Source organism: Saprolegnia parasitica (genome assembly GCF_000151545.1).
Source record: "Saprolegnia parasitica CBS 223.65 unplaced genomic scaffold supercont2.38, whole genome shotgun sequence".
NCBI classification, from domain to species: Eukaryota; Oomycota; class Saprolegniomycetes; order Saprolegniales; family Saprolegniaceae; genus Saprolegnia; species Saprolegnia parasitica.
Genome location: NW_012156432.1, coordinates 208,978 through 232,442, shown reverse-complemented (window position 1 = coordinate 232,442; position 23,465 = coordinate 208,978). Strand labels below are relative to the sequence as shown.

General features: G+C 59.8%; 9 protein-coding genes across 9 annotated transcripts in view; 7 read left to right on the top strand and 2 right to left on the bottom strand.

Annotated features, from left to right (window-relative positions):
• Positions 1-517: 517 nt before the first annotated feature.
• On the top strand, positions 518-1,670 carry SPRG_08539 (hypothetical protein; the record flags this gene model as incomplete). The annotated part of the gene is made up of 2 exons (XM_012347781.1): positions 518-1,418; positions 1,474-1,670. The coding sequence occupies 2 exons, from the start codon at positions 518-520 to the stop codon at positions 1,668-1,670; spliced, it is 1,098 nt and encodes a 365-aa protein (XP_012203171.1).
• A 665-nt stretch (positions 1,671-2,335) lies between these two features.
• Positions 2,336-4,018, top strand: SPRG_08538 (hypothetical protein). The gene is made up of 3 exons (XM_012347780.1): positions 2,336-3,303; positions 3,351-3,480; positions 3,525-4,018. Exons 1-3 carry the CDS (start codon positions 2,382-2,384, stop codon positions 3,985-3,987), a joined length of 1,515 nt encoding a protein of 504 aa, XP_012203170.1. The 5' UTR covers positions 2,336-2,381; the 3' UTR covers positions 3,988-4,018.
• Positions 4,019-4,057: 39 nt separating this feature from the next.
• On the bottom strand, positions 4,058-5,351 carry SPRG_08537 (hypothetical protein; the record flags this gene model as incomplete). Its single annotated transcript, XM_012347779.1, has 7 exons — positions 5,248-5,351; positions 5,042-5,197; positions 4,738-4,998; positions 4,588-4,684; positions 4,403-4,542; positions 4,291-4,353; positions 4,058-4,243 (listed from the first exon to the last, which is right to left on the bottom strand). The coding sequence occupies exons 1-7, from the start codon at positions 5,317-5,319 to the stop codon at positions 4,058-4,060; spliced, it is 975 nt and encodes a 324-aa protein (XP_012203169.1). The 5' UTR covers positions 5,320-5,351.
• Positions 5,352-5,457: 106 nt separating this feature from the next.
• On the bottom strand, positions 5,458-7,022 carry SPRG_08536 (hypothetical protein). Its single transcript, XM_012347778.1, has 5 exons — positions 6,357-7,022; positions 6,108-6,309; positions 5,902-6,059; positions 5,659-5,857; positions 5,458-5,605 (listed from the first exon to the last, which is right to left on the bottom strand). The coding sequence occupies exons 1-5, from the start codon at positions 7,009-7,011 to the stop codon at positions 5,500-5,502; spliced, it is 1,320 nt and encodes a 439-aa protein (XP_012203168.1). The 5' UTR covers positions 7,012-7,022; the 3' UTR covers positions 5,458-5,499.
• Positions 7,023-7,254: 232 nt separating this feature from the next.
• On the top strand, positions 7,255-7,570 carry SPRG_08535 (hypothetical protein; the record flags this gene model as incomplete). Its single annotated transcript, XM_012347777.1, has 2 exons — positions 7,255-7,514; positions 7,537-7,570. The coding sequence occupies 2 exons, from the start codon at positions 7,255-7,257 to the stop codon at positions 7,568-7,570; spliced, it is 294 nt and encodes a 97-aa protein (XP_012203167.1).
• A 2,309-nt stretch (positions 7,571-9,879) lies between these two features.
• SPRG_08534 (hypothetical protein) lies at positions 9,880-10,605 on the top strand (the record flags this gene model as incomplete). Its single annotated transcript, XM_012347776.1, has 2 exons — positions 9,880-9,946; positions 9,995-10,605. 2 exons carry the CDS (start codon positions 9,880-9,882, stop codon positions 10,603-10,605), a joined length of 678 nt encoding a protein of 225 aa, XP_012203166.1.
• A 200-nt stretch (positions 10,606-10,805) lies between these two features.
• On the top strand, positions 10,806-12,448 carry SPRG_08533 (hypothetical protein; the record flags this gene model as incomplete). The annotated part of the gene is made up of 3 exons (XM_012347775.1): positions 10,806-11,306; positions 11,360-11,992; positions 12,041-12,448. Exons 1-3 carry the CDS (start codon positions 10,848-10,850, stop codon positions 12,446-12,448), a joined length of 1,500 nt encoding a protein of 499 aa, XP_012203165.1. The 5' UTR covers positions 10,806-10,847.
• Positions 12,449-12,879: 431 nt separating this feature from the next.
• Positions 12,880-17,229, top strand: SPRG_08532 (hypothetical protein). The gene is made up of 9 exons (XM_012347774.1): positions 12,880-15,674; positions 15,729-15,987; positions 16,040-16,181; positions 16,234-16,314; positions 16,356-16,463; positions 16,514-16,575; positions 16,619-16,685; positions 16,728-16,874; positions 16,921-17,229. The coding sequence occupies exons 1-9, from the start codon at positions 12,911-12,913 to the stop codon at positions 17,167-17,169; spliced, it is 3,879 nt and encodes a 1,292-aa protein (XP_012203164.1). The 5' UTR covers positions 12,880-12,910; the 3' UTR covers positions 17,170-17,229.
• A 254-nt stretch (positions 17,230-17,483) lies between these two features.
• Positions 17,484-23,465, top strand: part of SPRG_20610 (hypothetical protein) — a gene marked incomplete at both ends in the record, with an annotated part of 6,358 nt that continues 376 nt past the window's right edge. Inside the window, 6 exons of the mRNA XM_012347828.1 lie at positions 17,484-19,193; positions 19,237-19,344; positions 19,397-21,015; positions 21,153-22,428; positions 22,475-22,543; positions 22,589-23,437. Coding sequence (XP_012203218.1) covers positions 17,484-19,193; positions 19,237-19,344; positions 19,397-21,015; positions 21,153-22,428; positions 22,475-22,543; positions 22,589-23,437 — 5,631 coding nt within the window. The remainder of the gene's footprint in view (positions 19,194-19,236; positions 19,345-19,396; positions 21,016-21,152; positions 22,429-22,474; positions 22,544-22,588; positions 23,438-23,465) is intronic.

Below are 23,465 nucleotides of genomic sequence, written 5' to 3'. Positions count from 1 at the left end.
GCCGACACGTTGTCTCCTGAAAGCGTGAGCCTAGCGCATTGCGGAAGATGTATTACGCGGGCGTTGTGGTCTGATATTCTTTGTACACCGGGGCACAATGACGACGGTGCAGCCGAGCGTTAACCACATCGTATCCGGATGTGGAAAATAGCTCACACTAAAAACACGTTTTCACGCACCACAACTGCAGGAAGCTCGTTGCTCGATCCTCGGTGCAAGCCCGTAGGTGTTTGAGGAGCGTCGTATGTAGCCAACTCCTCGCAGAGTAGTACCGAGCGTCAGCAAATGGACTTGTCTTTGGAATGCACGCGATCGAAACGCTCAGTGATTGCATCGCCCATGAGCATGCCACGTATGCTATCCGGATACCATCCGGCCGGCCCGGCCTTGCTCCTCGTCAATTGCGTCCATGGCCCTTCGTCAGCGACGTTCTCCTTCCTCGACGACGACCGGCGAGAACGACGCCCCGCCCTCCTCTTCGCCTCCACCTCGTCCATCGCCACCGTCCTCCGCCTTCATGAAGATCGCGACGAGCGTCTTTGCGCTCATCTTCCTCGCCTCGTGCGTGCACAGCGTGCTCCCAACGACGAGAGAGGCTACCCACGCCGACGATATTACCACCAAGGACAGTATGCTCTTGGGGGACGTCGACATCGAAAGCAGATACATTCCAACCCATGGTAGCGGGTACGTGAGCTTGTCCAGCGGTCGTGTCTTGGCCGAACGCCATGGTTCCTTGGACGCTGGCACGCTGCATGTGGCCTCGGGCCAAAGCGCCTCGCCCTCCGCTTTGTCCGAGATGCTAATCTGGAACGCCGACATCACGCTCCGCGCCAAGCACGGCAGTGGCGCGTGGGACGCGGCGCGCGCGCACATCCAGTCGCAGTTGCTCATCCACGGCTTTCTCGAAAGCGAGTCCGAGTCGGCGGATCGCAACGCGTACTCGTCCTTGCGATGCGTTTCGCGTTCAACCAACGCGACCATTTCCTGCCCACAGGACATCTACCTCGAGCATCGCGATTACCAAGTGCCACTGCGGACGTGGCGCTTTACATGGCGCGTCGAGGCCTTCCACGACATGGTTCGCGCGCTCGAAGGCGTGCCAGACGTGGTTCCCAACACGACGGTCGCGTCCAAGCGCGTTGCGCGCACCGATGCGAGCAATGAGTACCAGGATGCGTCGGGGCGTAGCGCCACCTTGCGTCACACGCGTGCGGCGCTGGAGAAGCTCCTCGAGCAAGCGACGAACGTGCAAGAGATTGCGGCCATTCTCACGCAGGTCCAAGACGTCACCGCGAAGATCGAAGCCGCCGAAAGCGAGCTCCTCCGTACGTCAGCATCCGTGCGCCTCAGCACGATCGACGTTGAGCTGGAAGAACGGGACGCCGAGGGGCGCGTCGTGGTCGTCGACGACCTTGGTCGGTTCTCGTCTCTTGTTTTGAGTCGTCGCTCATTTGTGAATGGGACTGGTAGCATCGCCCAGCACGTCGCGTTGGGCGGTCGCGTATGTGCGTGCGGTCGGCATCCTCAAGCAATGCGGCAACCTCGCCATCGACGGCAGCATGCTCGCGCTCGTCGTGGGAACGCCGATGACGATCGTGCTTTGGCTCGGCTGGAAGCTCTTCACGCGCCTGCGCCACTCCGACGACCGCTACAGTCACCTTGCATAACTCACGAACTGATTAACGGACCATCAAGGCATATACAGCGACATCGTCTTCGTACGCAGCTAACTGCTAGTACATGACCAACGAATCGACGAAGAATCGAGGTGGCAAGATAACCCAGTAGCAGCGCCTCTTCGACGTCGCGGAGAAGCCAAGCGACGTGTGCCAGCTGCGGGCCCGAGCACCTTCCGAGCAATCCAACTTGTCCTTCGTCATCGAGAGCAGATATTGAAACGCGGGGATCATCAACCAAGCGGTACGTTGAACGCAGCCTCAGCAGTGTACGCGAAGGCTCAAGTGGGTGCTTCCTTCTCGCGGCTCATGTCCTTCGTCGCACCAAAGCCATGAAGATGCAGAGGACGCAACAACCTGCCTTTTCATCTCGCCGTCAACCACACGGCTCGGGCGCTTTGTACGAGGTAGTAGGTTTAGCATCCGATGACCGTTCTTGCAGGTATCGCATCTAGCCGCTGTCCGCTTCCTGCTACCAGACGGGGCGATCTGAACAAAGATCGCCACAGAAAACTGACACCTTGCCGTCCAGCCGACGCCTTCCACGAGCCAATCGGTGCACGCACGACCAGCTGGGCGCAGGTCCTTGCCCGTCGTCGTGTCAGCACATGGCGTCATTGTAGGGCCATGGGTGAACTTGAAGTTGGCCGACCAGAATCTGGATCTGGGTCTTGCAGCTCATTTTGCAACCGACTCTGCACGATGCACGCCGCCGTCTTTGCCCGCGCGGCCCGCCGCAGCTTTAGCGCCCGCCGCCGCTTTGCCCACCATGCGCCCGCTGTCCACCAGACGCAGCTGCTCATCAACGGCGAGTTCGTGCCCGCGACGTCCGGCAAGACGTTCGACACGTTCAACCCCGCGACCGAGGCCAAGATTGCGAGCGTCCACGCTGCTGGCGTCGACGACGTCGACAAGGCCGTGCACGCGGCCCGCAACGCCTTTGACAATGGCCCGTGGCGCAAGCTCTCGGGCTCGCAGCGCGCGACGCTCATGCGCAAGTTTGCCGACCTCATCGAGGCCAACGCGGACGAGCTCGCGGCGCTCGAAGCGCTCGACAACGGCAAGCCGTGCAATGTCGCCAAGGTCGTCGACATCGACCTCGCCATCAAGTGCATCCGGTACTACGCGGGCTGGGCCGACAAGATCACGGGCAAGACGATCCCGATCGACGGGCCGTTCTTCTGCTACACCAAAGACGAGCCCGTGGGGGTGTGTGCGCAGATCATTCCGTGGAACTTTCCGATCTTGATGGCGGCGTGGAAGCTCGGGCCGCTTCTCGCGACGGGCTGCACGAGCGTGCTCAAGCCCGCGGAGCAGACGCCGCTCACGGCGCTCCGCCTCGGTGAGCTCCTCGTCGAGGCCGGGTTCCCAAAGGGTGTCGTCAACATCATTCCGGGCGACGGTGCGACGACGGGCCGGTACCTCGCGCAGCACCCGCTCGTCGACAAGGTCGCGTTCACGGGCTCGACCGAGGTCGGGTTTGAGATCATGCGCCAGTCGCACCCGTCCAACCTCAAGCGCGTGACGCTCGAGCTCGGTGGCAAGTCGGCCAACATCATCATGCCCGATGCGGACTTGGACCTTGCGATCGCCGCGTCGCAGCTCGGCCTCTTCCACAACCAAGGTCTTCCGCTTCCTCTCATCGCGTACGACGATCATCGTCCTATGTAGGCCAATGCTGCATTGCGGGCAGCCGCGTCTTTGTCCACGAAGACATTTATGAGGAATTCCTTGCCAAGTCGGCGGCCGCGGCGGCCAAGAACGTCGTGGGCGACCCGTTCTGCGCCAAGACGACCCAAGGGTACGACGCCTCGCAAGTCTGCTATCTATCATTTCTGCGCGTAGGCCGCAGGTCAACGAAGAGCAGTTCCGCAAGATCCTCGCGTACATTGAGACGGGCAAGCGCGAGGGCGCGCGGCTCCTCACGGGCGGCAAGCGCCACGGCAAGAAGGGCTGGTTCATCGAGCCCACGGTCTTCGCGGACGTCGAGGACCACATGACGATCGCGAAGGAAGAGATCTTTGGGCCTGTCATGAGCATCCTCAAGTTCAAGGACGTCGACGAGGTGATTGCGCGCGCCAACGCGTCCGAGTACGGCCTCGGCGCGGGCGTCGTCACCAAGGACATTGGCAACGTCATGAAGCTCACGAATGGACTCCGCGCCGGCACGGTGTACGTCAACTGCTACGACGTCTTCGACGCGGCGGCGCCGTTTGGCGGCTTCAAGAACTCGGGTCTGGGCCGCGAGCTCGGCGAGGCGGGTCTCCGCCCGTACGTTGAAAACAAGACGGTCATCATCAAGCAGTAAGACGTTCCAATCCATGTGCTTTTGTCGTCGACTTTGTATTCATGGGGGCCGACTATGACGTGGCAGACGCTCACGGCGCGATGGGCGCATAGCCTTGCACGGGCGGCGAGCGCATGTCGCGCTTGGCGAGGATCGTAATGCCGTAGATGGTCACGAGGACGCCAATCGGAAAGCAAATGGCTTGCGCTAGCGAGTAGCTCTTGAACTCTTCAAAGTACACGGCGCCGCCCAGCACGGAAAACGTGATGAAGAAGCACTAGCACGTCCATGTGCATCCTCCTCTCGACTTCGATAGATTTGTACCGTAAAGACGGGCACGATGTAGAGCGCGTCAAAGTGCTTGAGCCCCATCGCGAGCACATGCGTCTATACGACTCATATTCTCGGAGGCCTTCCTTCCATGTACAAGACCGACCTGCGTCGTAATCGTCACGGCCAGCGCGGCGAGGATCCCAAACGAAAGCACGTGGCTGAACTGGTTGTCGCCCGCGACCGTTTGCTTGATGAGCTCGCCCGTCGACTTGGCAAACATGACGGACTGCGCGCCGACGACGCCTACGCAGGCTGCTTCAGTCGGATATAAATCGCCAACGTATGTACCCGACAAGGCGGCGTACGCGAGCGGGTGCCACTTGCGGTAGACCGCGTACGCCTCGGACGCGGCGCCGTGCGTGTGCAGCGCGGCCTCGGAGTTCGTCTTGAGGAGCGAGCTACACATGATCGCATGGGACGCTATGGTGCGAGGCAGACGACACGCGTGTACAAGAAGACAATCACAAGCACGATGAAGATGGCGTAGAAGAGCATGTCCCAGCGCTCGTAGAGCGCGATGAGCTCGTCGAGCGTAAACGACGTGCTCTCGTGCGCGCCAAAGACGCAGACGATAATGGCGCCGAGGCAGATGAAGATCGTGCCATACAAGTCGTTCCATGTCAACGCTTCCTTGAGCCAAAAGTGCGCAAAGAAGATGTTGGCCACGAGCGTAAAGCTGCCGACGGGCATGATGACGCTCTACGCCACAGGATGATGTGTCGGCGACGAGGAAGCCACGGACCTGCGCGGCGAACGAGAGCGCTGCAAAGTCGCCAATCGATCCAACTATGACGCAGCTGATGCCAACCCACCACTGCCACAGCGCCGTGTACGGGCGGCGGTCGGCCTCGGCGAGGTGCGCCTGGAGCGTGAACGAGTACTTTTGGATGTTGAGCCCCTGCAGAGGAGAAGGCGCGTGTCGACGACGATGGCAATGCGAGGACGTACAAAGTTGGAGAGCGTGGTGCCCACGAGGCAGACGCAGATGCCCGTCGCAAGGTCGTAGTTGGGCAGCCCCATCGTCAATCTCGCAGAGTGCCATCTGCCTTTTTGTTTGGATTTTATTGTATTATTATTTCGAGATACGAAGCGAATCTCGAGGACCAGGTTCAAGAACGTGTAATGGACGACAGCTATGGACGACGATGCGAGGATGATGGAAGGACGAATCGGGTGGAGTGCCATGGATTATGAGACAAATTACTCCATAAACTTTAGCGAGCCAACGACGAGGTTCTTGGACGGAAGCGGGCCGTGGCAGGGCACGAGCAGCGTGATCTTGCTCGTTTGGACGTTCACCGCTTTGCTACGAGACGACAACGTATGAGCCATCGCGATTCGAGAAATGTCGAGTCGTACATTTGGACAAAGCCAGCGGCACTCGCGGCGAGGAGCGACTGCGGGTCCATGCCAATGTCGTCGTCCTTGATGCTCGACTTGTGGATGACCGCCGCAATGCAGTGCGCCAAGTCGACAGTCTTTTCGACCGGAAGCACGCGCAGCCGCTGCAAGTCGTCGACTTGGCCCACGGGCAGCATAACGTCCGAGACGGTCAAGTCTATGGCCATCGTTGTCGGAAACCGTTTGGATATGGCAGTGTACCGTGCACGCGGTAGATGTTGATGTCTTCAAACGACAGCTCGACGACGTGGGGAGAGTACTCGTAGAGCGACTGCATCGGCGCCGCGTTTGGGATTTTCTTGCCGTAAAAGTAGGCATGGCAGCCGTCCATGCGAAGCTGGTGCCGAAGCTGGTTGGAGCTACGCACCGTATAAGCACCAGGAGGATGAAGCTGGCAACCAAGGTACCGTTGGACGACGCCATCCGAGCGCGGCAGTTTGATGACGGACGTGGACGGCGACACGGCCGAGCTCAATTCGCTGAACAACCGATCTTGACCCAGGACGATGACGAGGTCGATGCGGAACGCCTGGATGCAGTGCACGAGTGCTTGGTAGCCTTCATTATCAATCGAGCCCGACGTGTTGACGATGATGCCCGCGGCGTTGACTACAAACTCGTGTCAACCAAGGCCTATCGCAAGAGGAAATGCGTACCTTCAGCGTCGTTGGCGAGGCGCTGGTCCACGCGCTTGGCCAGCTCCGACGCTTGAAACTTGTACAATTCTGAAATGTCCTTGAGCGTCGTGTGGCCAAAATAGTATGCCAATGGCGCCGTCAAGACAAAGTCGTCTTCAACGCTCATGCAGTTGGTCTCGAGCGGCGTCGCGGCAATCGTCCCGGGAACACTCAGCAGACCATGCGCCACGTCCAAGTCGACAAACGTCGGCTTGCGGCCCATGCGCAGCGCATAGTTGAGGAGGATGCGCGTGACGGTCGACTTGCCCGAGTCGGTCGGGCCCGTAATGAGCACGCGCGGCCCGCAGCCCTTGACGTTCCAAGCGTCGCAGCGCATGCGATCGAGCTGCGTGTGGATGTTGATGATCGAGGCCATCGGCGTCTCGTCCGAGGTGTACGACACGGAGCACTTGCCCGTGACGAGGAGCTCGCAGCCATGCCACGTGAAGATGGCCAGTTGGCACTTGCGGAAGCGGTAGTCTTTCTCCTTGGCCAGCTCGGCGCCAAAGAGCTCGGCGGTCCCCGACTTGAGGCGGATGAGGACGTCGTCGGCGCCCTGGACCTCGAAGCGGAACTCGCAGTTGGGCTTGAGGTACACGCGCTCCGGCGCGGGCTCGTCTGCGCTGGTGTTCATGCTGACGAAAGCTGTGGAATGGATGGATCCGGATAATATCGGACCCTGTCCAATCCGTGGGCCTGTCATCCGGAAGATTGAAATAATCGGATTACGGCCAATCACGTGCCGTAAATATCCAAAGCGGGGTAGGGTAGTTTTCACATACTGAAATCAAGTTGATTTTGAAAGATCTCGCGCGCAAAATCGGTCCGCTTCATTTCGAGATTGGACGCGCGGTGCAACAGAGGGGACGACCGACCAATGCAATCGATCAACCACCTCGTGGGTCTCGCGGTCGGGAAGCGCACGCTCCTCCTCGAGCAGATGGCCAAGGCCAAGAAGAAGACGCTCCAAGGCGCCGAGGAATCGGCGCATGCGCTCGTCCAGCTGCTCCAGCAAGAGACGAAGAAGCGCAAGTACGCGACGATTATCAACCTCATCAAGTACACGTGCATGTGCTCGATACAGGTTACTCAGCACATGGGTAGGGTCATGAAGTTCTCGTTCGTCGACTCGGAAACGTGCATGCGGCGACTGCACGAGGCTGGCTTTGCAGCGGCTCTCGTCGACGTTTTGAAGTCCTTGAAAAACGGTACATTCCGCGAGTCCCGACCAAAAACATCAATATGCAGTCCATGTAGTGACCCAAGGACGGTGGCTTGAGGTCTTCTTGACGAACCTTGCCGACTTGGTCAGCTAGCTGCCAGTATTATGGCTTGAAGCGAACACTTGATGCTAGGCCGAGTGGGACCTCTTCCCGTCGCAACATCGAAAGGCGTTAGTGGAAGAAGTGCTGGCCGTCATCGAACGTCGGCTCTCAGACTGCGATCCCTTGGCCACGGAAGCGATGAGCGTCGTCACGGCAATCTTCTCCAGCAATGCACAAGGGACGTTGAGCGACATGCAAGCCAGCACGACGTGCATCCCGAAGATGCTCCACATCGTGTACAACATCCCGAAGATGAAGTCGTTTCACTTGCAAGCCCTGCTTCTCGAGTTTGTGTACCGCGTCTTGCGCTTGCTTCGAAAGGGAAATGGGAAGAAGGAGCAAGATCTCGTGACAAGCCTGCTGCAAAAGCTTCCTTCAACTCTCTCCAAGTGGATCTCAGAGGTTACTGCAAAGGTGCAAAGTATGAGTGTGAAGGCAAGTTCGTTCTGACCCTTTTTATGCTAGCAATTTCGACAAGGCACGCGCGACATCTTGAATCAGTTCAACCGCGAGGTTGGTGTCGTTTCGACATTTTCCCTGCGCAGCATTGTGTTTGAGGGCAGTGGAAAAACACGGGTATGAAGTCCCCTATATAAATATTTGGTTCTTACATGTGACAACAGATTACTGCGAGCGATGCGCCATGGATCGACATTGGCGGCTTGACATGCGAAGTTGAGCTGCAAGTTCCGGTCAAGGCCGAAGACGCCCAAGGGTTTCTCAAGCTCCACACAAACGACATTGATGGCTACAATGTGCACACTGAGTTCGGCATCTCCATCATTGTCAAGCCGGCACTGTCGCTCGCTGACGTGATCCCGAACGTGAACGATGAAGAGTGGGGTCTCGTAAAAGGGGTATCCGTCATTATCGAGGCCAACGCCGAGGTCACAGCCTGAAAATGACGTCTGGGGCTTATGTCAGCCGTAGGCGCTTGCTGACCTCGAGAAGGCTCTTTGTGAGCGATTTGGCCCCCCGAAATCGACTCGTCACGCCGTTCCTGGCCAGCAGAAGGCAGGACGGCAAGTTCCGGCGAAGAAGAGCCCATCAGCGTTTTACAATGCACTTGCTTCCGCCAAGGAGGACGAGATGAAGGCGCGAGACGCCGAGCCAAGCCGGAAGGAGGACGCGAACAAGTCCAAAACGATGAAGGCAACGAAGGTATACACTTGCGTTCGCCAACAATCTTGACTTACATCGTTTATCGCAGGATCTCGAAAGCACGCGAGAAATCAAGGCTGAGTACATTGCGTCCGGAGGCAGCAACGAGCCGCACACGAAGCGACCGCCGAGAGCTCCGACGAAGGGGCAAGGAAAGCGCTCTATTGACCAAGTCGAACCCACCACGGACCATCGCACCGGATCGGCTGCAATGCGCCACCCCGATCGTCGAGGGTCTTCTTCAAAGAAGCCTACAAGTGCTTCGGTCGTCAAGGTCGAGGCTGCAACTCGAGTCGCAGCACGGAAAGTGGCGGCAAGCCCGCCTCACAAGCGCATGAAGGTCGAGCCCGGGACCCAGCAGCAAGCACACGTGCAAACGAAAGTGGCGTCTGCAAGCGACAAGATTGAGATCACGAAGCCCACACCTTCAACTCGCCGCAACGTACAGATCAAGGAGGAGGTATTGTCAGCGTACGTTGACAAAGCCCACCCAATCGATCGTCTACACGACGTGGACGGCAGAGCGCGACCGAGCGAGCCCCGAGACGTTTGCACCACCACAAAGAATCCCGTTCCGACTACGACCCGAAAGGCGATGAGCAGGCACAGCAATACTCGCTGCTCCACGTCGAGCAACATCCGACCCAAGAAAAAAGGGGTCGTTCGGACGGCCACGACAAACGCCAAGGATACGGCAGAGCCTCTGGCGAGCAGGGAGCCACCATGGGGCCTCTATCGACGGTAATACTCTTGCGATCATATTTGAAAACCCGTACGCCGCATCATGCACATTGTAGACATCTGCCAAGAACACTTGCTCGCTCGCCTCGGAAACGACTGGCAAAAGCAGCCTCACCTCGTTGCTTGAGAGCATGCAGCAATTTTCCAACGACTTTGTCGCGAGCAATAAAGACAACACAAGAGAAGAAGAGCCACAAGATCCCGAAGAGCGCGGCATCGCCTGGGTGCCACCCGAGTCTCCAACGAGCTCGCAAACGTCAGACACGAGCAGCTCAATGTCGCTCGATCTCGAGCCCGATTCCTTCCACTACACAAGCAAGGAGACCATGCACGTCATTGCAGGTATTGTTGATACCCTTCGACAGACTTGTTCATAACGTGCCGGTTTAGCATCCCCCAAACGGAGCGCCCCATCGACGCGGAAGCCTATTTGTGGGAAGCAAGAATTGCCCGGAAGTGCCAAGACCACGGAGCTGCCTCGCTCGAAGCTCAACCCTCAAGAGACGCAGCGTCATTTGCTCTCACAGCTCAAGCTTCTCGGAGATGCAGTACTCGACGAGCAAGACGCGTTCCGTGAGAGCAAGATCGAGGCCTTGTGTTGCCACGGCTTCGCGACGCTGAAAACGCAGGCGTCCAAGCACGTTCAACATTTGCAGTCTCGCATGGGCACGGACGTGATCGAAACGAACCTTAATGCGGCCCTCAAGCTGCATCGCGACACGATGGACCAGCTTACCGGCCTTCAAGGTGCTGTGAGCAGCCACTTGGACACGTCCGACACAGCAGAAGACGAGCTGCTGCAAGGATGCTTTGACCTCAAGCACACGGTCCTTGAGACGCTTCGTACCAAGTGGCAAGACCAATTGCGCCCCGCACAAAAGAAGTCGGACACGTGCCGCAGTATGCGGGCTCGGCAACTGCACAACAAGCTGCAAGAAATCAGCACCAAGTTCAACACGAGCGATCTGCACGCAATGCAAGCCATGCTCGGCCGCATCTAGTCCCTCGCATTAATATACGTCACTACAACTCATTTGTGACGGCTCATGACATGGGCTGGACGATTGCCATGGATTTTGAGGTGGCGACAAGGTTCGAATCGAAGGAAAGCCAATGTTCGATGCTATCCATACAAACCTTCACACATGCAAATCCAAATGCGCGCAGATCTCATTATACTGATGTTTCTAGCGATAGGATCGAAGAGTTGCATTCGTCAACTTGCTTGCAACATCCAACAACGATGGCCGACGCGACGAGCAAAGTCAAAGCCAGCGGCGCGATCAACGAGCCTTCGCCACCCGAGTATTCGCGTTCGTGCAAGGATATCATTTTCGCCATCCTCTTCCTCATCGTCGTCGGCGTCACTATCTACTTTGCTGCAAGCTTTGGCGCGACGTATATTTCCGAGACGCAGATCCAAGATGTCAAGAAGACGACAGGCTTCATGGTCATCTTGAACTACGGCGGTATCTCGGGAGCGATCGCGATTGGCATCTCGCTGCTCTGGATCCTCACCATGATGTTTGTGGGGGAGTGCATCATTTGGGCCTCGATTGCCTTTATGATTCTCGCGAACGTCTTTGCCGCTGTCTACATGACGCAGCGCCTCCACGAACGCGGCGACGCCCATTACTGGTGGCCTGCCGCCGTCTTTGGCACCATCGCACTTTTGATCTTGCTCTACGCTGTGTGCATTCGGGTACGTGACGAATTGCATGACGAGTGACATCTTAGCTGATGTCGTGGTTGTAGCACCGGGTCAAGTTTGCGGCCGTGCACTTGCACGTTGCGGGCAAAGCCATCTTTCGACTTCCATTCACGCTCGTCGTCGCGCTCGTCATGGTGGGCGTCCAATTGGCGTGGGCCATCACGTGCATCGTTGGCACATTTGGGCTGCTGCACCACCAAGGCGCCATCGCATTGAGTGACGGGTGCGCCCACAATGCTACGTTTGCCACGTGCCGCGTCAAGGTCCAGTACGGCCAAGCGCTGGGCTTGCTGATCCCGATCCTCCTTGTCTTCTTCTGGGGCGCCATGGTTATCAAGAACATTTTGGCGGTCACTGTCTCGGGTACCGTCGCGAACTGGAAGGTCAACGCGGCCGCGCCGATGATCACGGTCGTCGCATGGGGCCGCGCGCTCACCGTGAACCTCGGTAGTATTTGCTTTGGGTCGCTCATCGTTGCCATATTGGAGACGATCCAAACTGTTCTGGCTGGCATCTCGTACGCAGCGCAACAATCCGGCAACTGTGTCGCCGCGTGCATCGTGGGCTGTCTCGCGTGCCTCATTGGCGTCATCAAGTCGTGGATGGAGACCTTCAACCGGTTTGCGTACGCCTACGTAGGGATCCATGGCTACAGCTTCCTCAAGGCCGGCCATAAAGTACAAACCCGGCCACTTATCGAAGCATCTCACACGGTATGGTCGTAGGTTTCCAAGATGTTTGCGTCGAAAGGCTGGTCTGCGATTGCCAATGACGACTTGACGCAAAAAGTTTTCTTCCTCGGCAACCTCGTCGTCGGCACGCTCGCTTGCTTCCTCACGATCCAAGTCGCTTCGGCCCATTTGAAGGAGGACCCACAGCTCTTTGCGGGTCTCAAGAAGCCGGAAGCCATGATCGGCGTCCTTGGGTTCCTCATCGGCTACGTCATCAACAACCTCTTTATGTCGCTCATGGCAAGCGCCGTCTCGACGATCTTTGTGCTCTGGGCCGAAGACCCCGCGGGGTGGCAGGCGACGCAGCCCGACCACTACGCCAAGCTCCATGCGGCGTGGCTCAACATTTACCCCGACGAGTACAACAACGGCGTGGGCAAGCCCGAGACAAGCCAAGTCTAGTCTGCATGTCAATTCATTTTCTTCTCCCTTCTCTCCACATTTTCTAATAGAATTCAGTGTTTGGCGGTACTAGGACTCCACGTGCGACACAAGAGACGTGACCACCCAAAACTGCCGTTGCACTCTGGTTGCTCTCTCACAACACAGTTTCGCGCCATCTGCCTTGAATATTCCAACCATCCTTGGTCCATCGGTCCGCCACAGATACTGAATGGGCCACGGATGGATCCTTGCCCTTGCTGCTACTAACAGAGTCGCAACTGCGCCGACGTCGTCGCCTGACAAGTAAAGTTTAGCTGCTGTCGTCTCGTGGGACGATGAGCTGCGATCGTGCCAACTTGAACTTTCTACGGTGGTTACTTGGTCATGCAGTCGTCTGATTGGCTGATTATGGCCCATTTTCTACCAATGATGTGCGATTCATTGGGGCGAAAATTTTGACGCGCAAGCGCAGAACCCAAGATGTCGGCCTGCGTCGGAAGTACGGGGCGTGGCCTCCTCCGCGACCTCTGGAGCTTCGAGGACGAGGACGATAGCGCCAGCAGCAAACGGCCGAGCGAGGCCTCGAGCCTCCGGTCGCCGAACCCGCTCCTTCTTATCCAGACCCACGACAGCGACAGTGACGACGATACCAAGGCGTACGGCGCTGTCGACGTGGGCCTCCGCGCGCTCGACCTCGTCGTGTCGCCAAGCGCGAGCACCGTGCTCAAGGAAGGGTGGCTCGTCAAGCGCGGTCACAACTGGCACACGTGGAAGACGCGATGGTTCGTGCTCTACCGCGACGCGCGTCTCGTCTACTACCGCAATCCCAAGCTCAAGAAGGTCAAGGGTTGCTTGCGTCTCGACGACGGGATCGTCAAGGTGCAGTTTGCTGACACGTACCAGACGAAGCGCAAGTACAGCTTCCAAGTCGTCAAGGGCTACTATGTGCTCTTCTGCAGTTGCACGACCAAGGTCGAGGCCGACGAGTGGGTCCACGCACTCCGCCGCGTGCGGACGCAGAGTCCGTCCGACACGGAAGGGCCCGTGAGCTTGACGTCGCTCGTGGCAAACGAGACGTCGATCGCTGCGAAGCTCGCGAGCAAGCCGCATGCAAGCACCATCGACCGCCAAATCGAGCTCTTCCGGCTTCGCGCCACGACCACGGTCGCGGGCAACAACCCCATGACGCCGACGTCGTTGTTGCGCTTCATCTCGGAGCTGGAGAATCAGATCATGCAGTCTATCTTCTTTAGCAACGACGACGATACGCGGCTTGCGGTGCGCTACTACATTGAAGACAAGGTCTTCCTGCCGCTCATCGAGCTCTTCTACAGCGGCGTCAATCGACACGCCCATGCGCCATCGCCAACACACCTCCAGAAGCTCCGGAACTTACCACCGCACCACTTGAACCCGTCTGATGCGACGGACGACTGGTCGTTTGCGATCAATAGCCTCAGCACGATCGACACGGTGTCGCTACCGTCCCATAAGCTCTGGGTGCTCTTGGAAACGATTGCGTGGATCGACGAAACGCTGCGGGCGACACCCGCCGCAACGCCCGAGTCACGGCGATGCGTCCTCTCGTACGTCCTTGTGCACGCGGCGATCGAGGACCTTGCGGTGCTGGCGCAGCTACTGCAGTGGACCCAGCTGTACCTGCCGCGCTGCGGTCACATCAACGACAACGAGTACTTTGCACACTTTGTAGACGCGCTCGCGTGGCTTCAGCGCTACGATGGGTCGGTCGGCGCGACGTCGATCCCGGCGCTTACGCTGCCGTTCTCGACCCCCGAGATTGGCATCCAACTCAGCGCTGTCGTAAGCGACCGCGGCGCGCGCGTCGCGAGCATCAAGAAGCACTCGCAAGCGAGCTTGTGTCCCGCACTCACGTCCGACCTCGTCCTTCTCGGCATCAACGAGACGCTCGTGCTCTCCTGGACCTTGTTGGATATTGTCGACTTTCTCCGCGCCGCGCCGCTCCCCAAGCGCTTGGTGTTCGTCTCGGACGCCGACTATGAGAAGCTTCTTGCGACCCCCGACTTTGACGCGTTTCTCTTTTGCCTCTGCGCGTCCCGCGGCGATGTCCTTGGTCTCCAAGCACTCGTGGATGAGCACGGCGACGCGCCACTGCACCGTGTGTGCAAGTGGGATCGAGGGCTTTTGCTCGCGAGCCTGCCGTGGCTCCCGGCGTCGCACGACACGCCGCTGCACGCGGCTGTTAGCGCCGGCCAAGCTCACATGGTGGTCGAGCTTCTCGACGAACATCGTGTCAACCCCACGGTTTGCAACGCGGCGGGGCAAACGCCGCTCCACGTCCTCCAGTCGCACATTCCCGAAATCGCACCGACGCTGTTTGGGCACGGCGGGCAGCGCATCCTCGACTGCCGAGACCCGCGCGGGTACACCCCGCTCATGCTGCAGTGCAGTCGCGGCAACGTCGAAGGTGTCGTAACCCTCCTCGGGCTCGGCGCCGATCTCAACGCGGTCGCGTGGTCCAACGGCACGACTGCGTTCTGCGAGGCGGTGGCGGCTGGTGACCTGAGCCTCGTCGACGTGTGTCTCTTGCGCGGCGCCAACGTGCGCCACGCGAATCTGCAGCGGGAGACACCGCTGCATATCGCGGCGCGTGCCGGCCAACCTAAGCTCATCCAGCGTCTCCTTGTCGGCGGTGCGCTGATCTCGACGCAGAACCGTCTCGGGATGACGCCTGCTGCGGTGTTACTGCAAGCGCCCCCGGCCTCGTCGCACGTGCTTTTGGACTGCCTCGCGCTGCTTGCGACGCCGTCCGTGCTCGAAATCCCCGACTTGTGGGGCCGGCGCCTCGTCCATTATGCAAGCCAGCTCGAGGTCGGTCTCAAGGACGTCATGGAACTCCTGCTTGGACGCGGCGCCAACGGCCACGTTGTCGACCTCTTTGGGGACGCACCGCGCGAGTATCGACGCCACCCGAAAGACCACGGCGTGCAGTACGCTCCGCCAACCGCGTACATGCGGCACCTTAGCGTGACGCTCACCACCACGGCCGACGGGAAGCTCCAGCTCCAAAGCGGCCGGCTCGAGGATCTGCTCACGTACTTGGTTGCGGACAAGTCGATGCGCCTCCACGATATGTTTGCGTTCGTCCTCAACAGCACGACGTACATGGACATGGCGTCGCTGCTCGTGCTTCTCAAAGCCAAGACCGTCCAGAGCCAAAAGGGCCTCAAGAAGGCGTGGAGTGTTGCCAACTTCCAGCGCGACCGTACGTCATTTTTCATGGGGATGTTATATCGCATGCGGCTCATTTATTGAGTAGCAAATTGCGGCGCGCTCTTCTTCCTTGCGCTCGCAGCGTACTTGCATCCCGGGCTTGCGTTGACGCCCGAGTTTACCGACTGCCTTGGCGTCATCGGAACTTCAACCCAGCTTGCTGTCTACGTGAGCGGCCTCGAGCGCTACTACCGCGCGGCCGCACCGTCCTCGCTGTACGCCGATCTGTATGCCCACATGCTGGGCATGTACGGCGCCAAGCCGAGCTACGATGGCGCCCGCGCCCGCCTCGGTCGCCTCAACCCGTACCTCTTGAGGAAGAGAGAGACGAGAGATGCTCATGGACGACCGATGTAGGATGGCGACGAGTGCGCTCGACTTGGCGCGGCAGTGCACGCTCGTGTCACACGCGGTCTTTGCACAGATCCCGATCCGGCAGCTACTGCAGCCCAAGTGCAATCACACTGGTTTCTTGGCGGCTCGGCACTGGTTCCAGCACGTACTATCTCTTTCCGAGAAAAAAACCAAGGACGATCGATGATTGTGTCTAGCTCTCGGCGCTCGTGATCAACTATGTGCTGCTGGAAGAGTCGCCCCAAGCCCGCGCTGACGTCATCGCCTTCTTTGTCGAGGTAGCCAGATGCTCGATTGGCATGTAAGACTATTGCACTAGGTGGCCGTGCATTGCTTTGAGACGTTTCAGAACTTTGATTCGTTCATTGCGATCTTGTACGCTCTGCAGTCGACCGCCGTCTTCCGCCTCAAGCGGACCATGAGCTACGTACGAGAGAGTCGACTGTGCTCTCATCGACTAAGATTGGATTCGATTAGTTGAGCCCCGCGACCGCCGAGACGCTCGCCAAGTACCAAGTGTACACCCAGAACGGGTCACGGTACGGTGTCGTACGACGCTTGTTTCTGAAGCGTGCGCGGTAGAGACATGAACCGCGTCATGAAGACGGTCAAGCCGCCATGCATGCCCTACATTGGCCTCTACCTCCAGGTACTCGACTGCACGCAGCATGCGGTTACTAAGAGATGGTAGAACGTCGTCGGGCTCCACGAGCTACCCAAGTACGAAGAAGAGATGATTGTCAACTTCAACCGGCTACGCCTGCTCGGGTCGCTGGCCCAAGACCTTTTGAGCTACCAGTCGACGCCGTATCCCATGACCTCGAGCTACAAGATGGAGGTACTTGGAGGCGTCGTACAAGAGAGGACGACGATGTATATGGCAGGCGCTTCTCCATGTCGACCTCGCCTTCCCGACCGACGAAGCGCGCTATGAGCGGTCCCATGCGATCGAGTCCCGCGCGTCCATTGACGCGCTCGAGGCAGAGACGTCGCCGCCCGAGACGCCCCGCCGGAGCTCCATCAGCCGCGACTCGGTCGACTCGGCCGCGAGCCTCTTCCCACGCCTGCGCTTTAGCTCGTTCTCGTCCAAGCGCGACCGGACGAGTAGCGTGGCCGGTCTTGTGTGGGTTTAGTTAGTTGATGGAAACCGACTTAGTCGATGGAACGTCCGTTTGCGATAGTGTTTGACAGGTTCTTTTTTGGTGCGTATGCCAATATTAACATACGTATCCAGTTTCTTTAGCTATACATTTTTAGAAGGTATTCGAAAATGAAATTATGTGTTATAGTGTCTAGAAAGGTAGGATCCACACTGAATGCGAGATGTTATAACACAGGAGATCGAATGTCAGAGTTATTGCGAAATTATAAAGTATCTACCAACCAAAAGCTGGGTCCCATTCCTGGTTCTCCACCTGCCGCGGCCATGGCGGAGTCGCAGCGCAAGATGACCGAGGTCGCCGAGTTCGCGCAGCTGGCCTTCCTCTCCGCGGTCGACAATGGGGAGGTCGACGGCCAAGACATCCGGAAGGGCCTGGACATCCTCTTGACGTGCATGGTCGACGCCGGCGGGAAGCTCAAGAAGGTGCAGGCGCCGACGCCGCAGGTCATTCCGCTCAGCGCACTGCGCAAGGGAAGCCTTGTGCGCCCCAAGGCCATCAAGCAGGTCCCGACCATGAACCCGATCCTCGCGCGCCTCGCCGCGAAGAAGCAGCGCAAGGTCTGCGGGTACATTTTCAAAGCCGATGAGATGGCGTACAGCTGCCGCGACTGCCAGCACGACTCGACGTGCGTCATGTGCCAAGCGTGCTTTGCCGACAGCAACCACGACGGCCACGACGTCTCGTTCCAGCGCACGTCGGCCGGCGGATGCTGCGACTGCGGCGACACGGAGGCGTGGGCGAAAGACGGCTTTTGCCACAAGCACCCGGGCCGCGACGCGTCCATATCGAAACCCCTCGTGCTCCCAAAGGGCATGCAAGAGGTGGCTGCGCCGCTCATCAACACGGTCGTCCAGTACGTCCATGATGTCTTGGTCATGGCCGAAGACTCGGTCGAGATTACGACCGTCATGCGCGAGCTCTGCGCGATGGTGCCTCCTCCGGATCGTATTTCGTGGAAGGACTCGGACGACGCGCGCGAAGCCGCTAACACAAAGACGCGCGCGGAGCGGGAAGCGGCGCCGCCCGCGACCGAGTACGACGTGCGGCTCCACAGCGACGACGTCCATCCGTTCCAGGACGTGGTCAAAGCCATTCGCACGCACTTTAACGTGTCCAAGTCCAAGGCGATTGGCATTGCGAATCACTCGGACGCGGAAGGCTGCTCGATCGTGTCGACGACCAACTCGCTCCGGTACGCGACGCACCTCGTGCACGCGATGGACGGCTACACGCTCAGCGTCGCGCCGGTCCGGCACTCGAACCACATGCGGCACCTCGACGACATTCTCGACTGGCTGCGACAACTCTGCGAGGTCTCGGACGGGCTCGCGCAGCTCGTGAGCCACGCGATCGCGTCACCACGCGGCGCCGTGGCACCCGACACGCTATTTTCGACGCTCTCGCTCGATGCGACACTCGAGAGCTTTCTCAAGACGCACCCGATCAACGCCGATGCGGTCTCGTTCTTGACGACCATGTTTCCGACGCAGACGCCGCTCTCGACGTGGATCCCGCCGTTTGACGAGCAGTCGCTCGTCGCCACGTACCTCGCCGAAATGGCACCGCACACAGCCAGCGTGCCGCCGCCGCGGGCGCCGACGTCGACGCTGACGTCGCTCGTGCGCAACTATGCGCTCCTCAACAAGCCCGCGTCCCAGAAGCTCAACCGACTTTTCCACGAGCTCATTCTGAACCAGCACCTCAAGCCGACGATGATGGACGCGTTCGTCTCGTCGTATTTGCACAACACGAGCTCGTACCTCCAAGGCCTCGGCGCGTCGAGCGACAGCATTTTTGACTTTGCGACGCAACTGTTGACCGTGCCGTCGCTCCTCGTGCCCTACATGGGCGGCGCCAACTCGATCGTCGCCATCTTGCTCTCTGCGCTCGCTTCCGTGCTCGAAACCTCGACCAAGCGCGTGACGCTCGGAAGCGGTGTGGTCGGCACGCTCTTTCAGCCGGAAAACCCCGCGATCTCGCACTCAAAATACAAGGTACCGCCGTGTGTTTTTGAAACATGGATCACATGCCCTGTAGCACGCGGCCGACAACCTTGAATTTGCGCTCGGCAATGGGACCGCCGCCGATCTCATTTGCCACACGGGGCACTTTGAGCAGTGGCTGCACTGCCTCGGACTTCTCCAGGTACAACTATCATCCACATACGTGTCCAAACTGGATCGCTTTCTGTGCGTAGAACGCGGACGCACAGATCCGTCGGGGCCGCCACGAACCCCATGTCGAGTACGAGTCGGACAGCTGGTTTTCGACGTTCAACCTCGGCATCAAGATGCACGCGCTCTTCCCGCTAATTCTACAGGGCCTTACCTCGACGGCCGTCGCGTCGGTGGGCACGTCGCTTTCGGAGCTCATGGCGGCCTCGGTGGCCGAGATCAAGCGCGTCACGCTCGAGCAGTCGGTCGTGCACGCCAAGGTGCTGCCCGGCGGCACGCCCGGCACGGACTACTGTCTGCGCCTCGAAGACGCCAACGGCGTGTGGCGCGACGCAGCGTCGCTGCACATTCCCCTCCATCGGTTTGTGGCAGCGTTTCTCAAGCACGTGCTGTACGTGCAAAAGAATGACCGCTTTGACGTGTCCAACTGGACCACCCTCCTCGGCCTCGACGCGCTCTCGCCCGACGACGTGCTCTTGCTGCTGGACGCGCCACTCAAGTGCCTCGTCATGTCGAGCCAGATCCAGAGCAACCTCTGGCGCCGGAATGGGGACGAAAACATGATTACGCAGCTCTTCAACTACTCTGCGCTGCCGTACTGCGTCAACTACCGCGATTCGGACCTTTTCATGCTGCAAGTGGGCATTGCGCTCCTCGGGCCCGAGCCGATGCTGCAGCTGCTGCTGGACCGCTTCCATTTGGCGTCGTTTTTCCACTTGGCCGACACGACGGGACTCGAACCCGCGCTCGCGTACGACGACGACCAGAACATGCACATGGTCGAAGAGCTCCTCCGGCTTTTGATTGTGCTCGCGACCAACGTGCCGTCGTCGACGGGCGCCGCGTTTGAAGAAGCGTTCTTGTCGAACGAGCTGCTCCACCACCTCATGGTCAAGTTTTCGTCGTTTTCCGAGCTGAGCGAGAACATGGCGCTGCCGCTCGGCGGGCAAGAGACGATCTCGGCCGCGCGCCTCGAGCCCGTCTTGACCAAGCTCTCGACGTTTGTGCCGCCCAACGGCATGGAGCCTGGCAAGTACGAGCTCTTGCCTCAGTACATGGCGCAGTGCAATCCGTACCACGTGCATTTGAACCGCGAGCTGCACGAGCAGGCGCGGGACCGGTGCGCGTCGTGGCGCACGTCGCAGCCGCCCAACGCGCCGCCGCTGGTGCTGCCACCGCCGCCCTTGCCCGTGTTTGCGTCCGTGCCGACGATCCTCACGACGCCGAGCACGATGAAGCTCTTGCAGCAGCTCCTCGAGACGATGGACGCCACCAACGTCTCGGAGACGGTCGTTTCCATGACGCTCGACGTGCTCGTGTTTGGCGTGCAGATGGCGATGCGCGCGGACGACGACGGCTTTTGGCGCTTGCTGCAGCCGCTGTTGCCGACCTTTCTCAAGTGCCAGCAAAACCCCGACGCGCTCGACAAGGAGCAGCACGAAGTCCTCGATTGGATTTTGACTGCGATCAAAACGCACAGTTCGCTCTGCGCGGCCGCGCTGCAGCAAGCAACGCCGTGCGAAGCGACGAAAGCGGGTGCCAACGAACTCTCGCTGCAGGAGCGAAAGGAGCAGGCCAAGCAGCGCGCGATGGCGGCGATGGCGCGGCAACAAGCCACGTTTTCGCAAATGATGGGCAGACGGTGCCGACGATGCCGACGACGAGATGGACGACGACGCGGCGGACGAGCAGGCGACGATGGCGGACGCCGACATGCAGAGTAAGAAGCGCGTGCGTCCAGATGCGTCGCCCGAGTCGCAGCACGAGAAGAAGGCCAAGGTCGAAAAACTGCTGCATTTTGTGCCACGAGAGCTCCAAGCCCGACGAGATGGGCATGGTGGGTTTTGTGCACCAGTCGACGGTGCTCTCGAATACGTTCCGGCCGCACCCGGACGATGCGCTGACACCGTCGGCGAAAGCGACGCGCAAGGACATTGGGTCGCTCATCGAGCACATGAAGCTCGTGAGCTACCCGGAGGATGGCCCGGCTCTCTTTGCCGTGCGCGACCACCCGGCCCCTGGGCGGCGCATGGCGTTTGCCGACCTCTTTTGGGACATGGAGGACGACGACGAGGGCGAAGACGACGAGGGCGACGACGATGGCGAAGAGGGCGTGCGCGAGTCGGACGACATGGACGGAGGTCGTCGCCCGCGCGCGGGCACCTCGGACATGGAAAGCGGCGGCGAAGGGCCACCGATGGTGCTGCCCTTGGATGTTGACGACGCGGCGTCACCGGCACTCGGCCCGATGCACGTCGACGGCGACGCGCCCGTGGCGAACGCGCTGGGCGGCGTCATCCAGCAAGCGCTGCGACGTATCCCGGTGCCGCGCCGGCGCCAGTATCGATTCCATACGCGAAGCTCGACGAGTACGACGAGTGGCCTCGCGTTTGTTCCGTGCGGGCTCTTTGCGCGGACGTGCCAGCACACGGTGCACATGCGCTGCCTCGACACGTACATTCGCACGCTGCACGAGAAGGCGCTGCGCGGCGAAGAGTTTGACGGGATGCAGGCCGTGGACGGGGACGCCAACATGACGCAGTTTCTCTGCCCGCTCTGCAAGACGCTGTGCAATATCTTGCTGCCGGTGGTCGCGGCCGAGGCGCCGCCGCCGGCGCGGTCGCTCGCACCGTGGTACCGGATTGTCGAGAACACGTCGCGGCAGTGGCACCGGTGGTTTCGACCCACGTCGCACCCGATGACCGAGTCGGACGAAGTGTTTGACGTGTGGAAAGGGTACTTTGAAGAGGTGCTCTGGGAGCCCCACGGCAGCTTTGAGAAGGGCGCGCCGTTCTTGTGGTCGGCCTGCGCCTACACGATCGCGGCCACGCTCCTCGACGTCGAGGCCGACGACGCGCCGTTTGACATTATGGGCGACGCGTGGCCCGTGGCGCTCGAGAAAGAGCTCTCGTCGCTCTCGGCTGTCGCCAAGTTTGCGCGCTGGTCGTTTTCGATGGTGCAGTTTACAGCCGACTCGAAAGTCATTTACGAGACGGTCAAGCGCTGCTGCCCCGTCGAGCGCGAATCCAAGCGCGAGTACAACAAGTTTACCAAGGTACGCATCGTAGTATTCTCTCGCATCTCATGCGACGACGCCTTAGATGATTGGCAGCATTGACGCGTGCATTCGCGGAACCATCCTCGGCCTCTTGGTGGCCGACACGTTTACGGTACGCTTCGCCTCGACCGACGGTCCTCTCATGTTTGGATGGTAGGCGTTTGTGGTCGCCAGCGTCGTGGCGGCAAACACGGCTACGATCGCCGAGATGGTTCCTGTCTTTGGCGTTGCCGACTACCTGCAGCGCTTTCTGGACGCGTTCTTCGTCCAAGAAAAGCTCAAGGCCGTGAGCCTGTACCACGACGTGTCGACGTTGCACGAAAGCAACGCGGTAGCAGCGACGAGCTCGCGCGTGCACAACACGCGGCACCAGTCGGCCGCGTCGATCAAGACGGTCGAAGCCGCGACACACAAAAAGACGCTGGCCAAGCTCGCCAAGTGGGAGGCCAAAGCACTGGAAGACGACGACGTCAAGGGCGCGCTGTGTCTGATTCGGCGCATGTGCGAGCTCGAACCGCTGCTTCGGCTCTCGGCGCTCGGCGACTTCAAGTCGTTTACGTCCACCTTGGCCACGATTCGCACGTCCAACCGGTTGCTGGAGCGCCGCATGCAACTCTACTACTGCTGCCTCGTCGGCAAGGACGAGTCGGTGGTCGCGCCGTCGCTGCGCGAGGTGGCCGAGAGCCCGAAAGAGGCGCTCGCGACCGTCTGGCAGTGGTGCGTGACGCGCAAGGCCAGCCAAGCTGAGCTCGGGGCGGCCTCCCAGGACGCGCAGCGCCGCTGCGAGCACGCCGACCACATGAGCGAGGCGTATGTGGCCAACATGTTTATCATCCGCGACCAGGCGACGCCGCTGCAGCTGATTGCGCTGCCCACGCAGTACGACGAGCTGTACAGCCACCATGTGCACCAAGTGTGCGCGCGCTGCAACCGCGTGCCGCGGGAACCGGGCCTGTGTCTTGTCTGCGGCGTGCTCCTCTGCTGCGGCGAGTCGTGCTGCTCGTACGTGCATCAGCGCCACGGCCCCAGCATTG